Source organism: Elephas maximus, chromosome X (genome assembly GCF_024166365.1).
Source record: "Elephas maximus indicus isolate mEleMax1 chromosome X, mEleMax1 primary haplotype, whole genome shotgun sequence".
In the NCBI taxonomy this organism is placed as follows: Eukaryota; Metazoa; Chordata; class Mammalia; order Proboscidea; family Elephantidae; genus Elephas; species Elephas maximus.
In genome coordinates, this window is record NC_064846.1 from 24,694,793 (window position 1) to 24,698,780 (window position 3,988).

Genomic DNA, 3,988 nt, shown 5'->3' on the forward strand with positions numbered 1-3,988 from the left:
TATCAAGTGCCTTCTGCATCCTGGGTCTTTACTCTCTTTCTCATCTGAGCTCCTTTTGCTTTTTGAATTTGCTTTATCTTCCTTTTTTTTTTCTCCCCTTTTTGTTCTTAGCCTTTACATCTTCTCTGTCTCAGTGTTATAACTGGGAAATGGTGATACTATTTGGGAAGCTGGGAAGGTGTTTCAAATGAGAATGGAGGTGAGAGGAAGGGTTGGAGAGTGTAGAGAATTTATGTGCTTTAGGTAGGACTGTTTATACCCATATCACTCAGTTTTCTATTATTTCTTCACTTCAGGCATGTCTGAAGAGTTTTTTACTAGTCGAGAATGGTACTAAACTTGTATCAATGGAGAATTTATCCATGGAGACTGACTTCATCCTTCTTGGCATGACAGACAACCCTCAGCTTGGGGTCCTGCTATTTGGAATCTTCCTTATTGTTTATATTGTCACTGTGTTGGGCAATCTAGGCTTGATGGTCCTGATCAGAGTCAGCCCTCACCTCCACACTCCAATGTACTTCTTCCTCTCTAATCTGTCCTTCCTTGATGTCTGTTTCTCTTCCATCACTATCCCAAAGACTTTGGCAAATTTGTTATCTAAACTGCAGGCTGTTTCCTTCCTTGGATGTGTGACTCAAATGGGCTTGTTCATAGTCTTTGCCTCTGCTGAATGCAATCTTTTGGCTACTATGGCCTATGACCGCTACACTGCCATCTGCCACCCACTGCTTTACCATGTGACCATGCCTAGGGTTCGTTGTCTTCTCTTGGTAACAGGATGCTACCTTGGTGGGTTAGTTAACATGGTTGCTGTGACAACTTCCATCACACAACTGTTGTTCTGTCAGCCACATATTCTTTCCCACTTCTTCTGTGACATTCCTCCACTGCTGGCACTGGCCTGCTCAGACCCCTGGGTCACCCAGATCTTGGTTGCAGGCTGTGGAGGATTCACCCTGGTCACCTCCATTGTAGTGATCCTTGTCTCTTACATGTCTGTTCTCATGACTATCCTGGGAATTCCCTCAGCTTCCGGCAAACAGAAAGCCTTCTCTACTTGTGCTTCCCACTTGACTGCTGTTGGCCTGTACTATGGAACAACTATGTACACTTACTTACAGCCCTCTCGACATGAATCCCAGGCTGGAAATCAGGTGGTCTCAGTGTTTTATACTATCGTGATCCCTATGTTAAATCCTCTCATCTACAGTTTGAGAAACCAGGAAGTAAAAGTTGCCCTATGGAAAATATTGAGGCAGAGTCCCTAATCTTTAACTCTGTGTCTCATAAATGTAATATATTCTATAAAGACTTGCTCATGGTTCTATTCACAATGTTTTCCACCCCCAGAAATGAAGCCTTGTTAGGAGCAATTGAATTGCTCTGGCTAAGTGTTTAGAAGTAGTTGTTTACGTAAATAGAAACACACTAGGGGGATATTATATGGACAAAAATAATGTATATTTTCTTTCTGAAACATTTGTCTGGTAGGAAATATTTTGTATGTGAGTATGTGAATGTCAATCTGAATTGTGAGTTGGTAAGATATTATTAGGCATGAGTTAAAATAATTCCAAGATAACGTGAAGGTTAGAAAATATTATTTGATAATATGTTATAGAAGAGAATCTAGATGGCAACTGGGATGCAAATTCCTTTGCTGTCCCATGCATGAGGTTATATTGAGGACTCCTTGGTGCTCCATATGCTGAATTTAGTTTGGTACATAACTCTCATAAGGATTCAGAAGACTCCTAGATGTATGTTTTCCAGATACTGCCCCACCGCTGCCACTGTGAGGCTGTAAAATGTGTCCATGTACATAAAATCACATGTGAAATTATTGAGATTTATAGGGGTAAGTATTAAATAGGTTGACTCTCAGCCAAACAAGAGAGATTTCTTTGACTAATTAGAGTAGAATTTGAAGATAACTTTTTGAAGGACACGGAGTCTTTTGTTAGCAGGTACTACAGGCTTGAATTGTAGATATGATTTACTTGTATGTAAATTCTGAGTGGACCTGGGCCAAGCCCATTGCTATTCCTGAATATAGCTGTAACAAGTAATGCAAGTGTGAGTGTAACCCTAATTCATTAGTTCCAGGCCAGCCCTCGGAATTTATAAAGATATATGAAATTCGTGGATATTGTTATTTCATCGAAATATATTTGAAAAAACAGGCTAGCCGTAAAACCATACAATCATACATAAGAAGAATATAAAACCTTAATAACTTACTTTTATAGATGAGGAAACAGAGGTCTAGAGAAGGGGAAGTAACCACCCCCAAGATCGAAAAGCTCGTTGGGGAAAAATAATCGAATTGGCTCAAGCTGCAAAGAATAGCAGAAAGTAGTATTTACCTCCGTGTAGGTCAGACACAATCTTTGAGCCCACAAGAAGAGTCTTTATTCTGCCTCCTGTTCCCAGGAACTGTGAAGTCTTAGTAGCCATCTGTCAAGAACTCCTAAGCCCTAGTTGTGAGGGAGGGTCTATGGTCTACAAGGCCAAAAAACAAAACAAAACAAAACAAAACAAAGGAAACCCTGGTGGCAAAGCCATGTGAAAACCAGTTCTCTTAGAAGACCAGACTGACCCTTATTTCCAGCTACCAGCCAGAACATCCACTTGGAAGATCCTCAAGCAAACTTAAAATTTCAAACACTGAACTCAGCATCGTCCAGTCTAAACCTACTCTTCCTCCTTGACACTGCCCTCTCCCTCACCCCCTGCATTCAATCAGTTACCAAATCCTTCCAATTCTCTCTCCCAAATGTTTTTTGAATTCGTTTCTTCTCATTGCCACTGGCACTGTCCCAGATGATGCCTGTCATGGATTGACTTATGTCCCCCCAAAAATGTGTGTACCAATTTGGCTGGGCCCTGATTCCCAGTATTGTGTGATTTTCCTATCTGTTGTAAATCCTGCCTCTATGATATTAATGAGCTAGGATGGGCAGCAGCTGTGTTAGTGAGGCAGGACTCGATACACAAGATTAGATTGTGTCTTGAGGCAATCTCTTGAGACATAAAAGAAAGAAGACAGCAGAGAGACAGGGGGACCTCAAAGCACCAAGAAATCAGTGCCAGAGCAGAGTGCATCATTTGGACCCAGGGTCCCTGCACAGAGAAGCTCCTAGTCTCAGGGAAGATTGATGAAAAGACCGACAGAGAGAGAAAGCCTTCCCCTGGAGCTGACGCACTGAATTTGAACTTTTAAACTACTTTACTGTGAGAAAATGTACTTCTTTTTGTTAAAGCCATCCACTTGTGGTGTTTCTGTTATAGCAGCACTAGGTCACTAAGACAAAATGATGCCACACTCCTTTCTTGCCTGGATTAGCAAAACAGTCTTTTATCCTTTCTCCCTGAATCCACTCTGGATTGTGCCTAATAGACTTTTTCCCATAAAAATCCCAGTGGTTTAAATGTAAATTTGACCACATTAGCCTTCTCCGACTCTCCACACTGCTTAAGACTTTTCCATATCTCTTTTTGCTTATAAGACAAATTCCAAACTCCTCATATGGCACAGAAAGCTCCCTTTGTCTTGTCTGTCCAAGTCCTATTCATCTTTGGAAGTCAAAACTTAAATCTCATTTTCTTTACCAGGTAGCTTTTCCTGACTTTCCAGATAGAAGTGAGTGTTCATGTCCTGTTTTCCTGTTGTACTTTGTACCTCTATTGTTGCATTGGAGCACTTGGCCTTATAATGATATAATCTGTGCATTTTTCTGAATTTATGGTTTTGCCCATCTAGAAGACTGAAAGCCTCTGGAAGGACGGAGCCAGGTTTCAATAATTTCTTTGTCTCCTACCATAGGCCTAGTATAGGGCTTGGTTATCTTCTAAAGGTTTAAAACACATTAGCAGAAATGAGTAAGAAAATGGAAACATTCACACATAATTTACCTTCTTCCTTATTCAATTTATTTCCTCCATCAGACATTGTTACATTCTGTTGTGCAATGGAGGAAAGGCA

The 3,988-nt window shown here is 40.8% G+C and overlaps 1 protein-coding gene across 1 annotated transcript; it reads left to right on the top strand.

The window, feature by feature from the left end:
* Positions 1-347: 347 nt before the first annotated feature.
* Positions 348-1,271, top strand: LOC126069565 (olfactory receptor 1052-like). The gene has a single exon (XM_049873042.1). It carries the CDS (start codon positions 348-350, stop codon positions 1,269-1,271), a length of 924 nt encoding a protein of 307 aa, XP_049728999.1.
* The last annotated feature ends 2,717 nt before the right edge of the window (positions 1,272-3,988 follow it).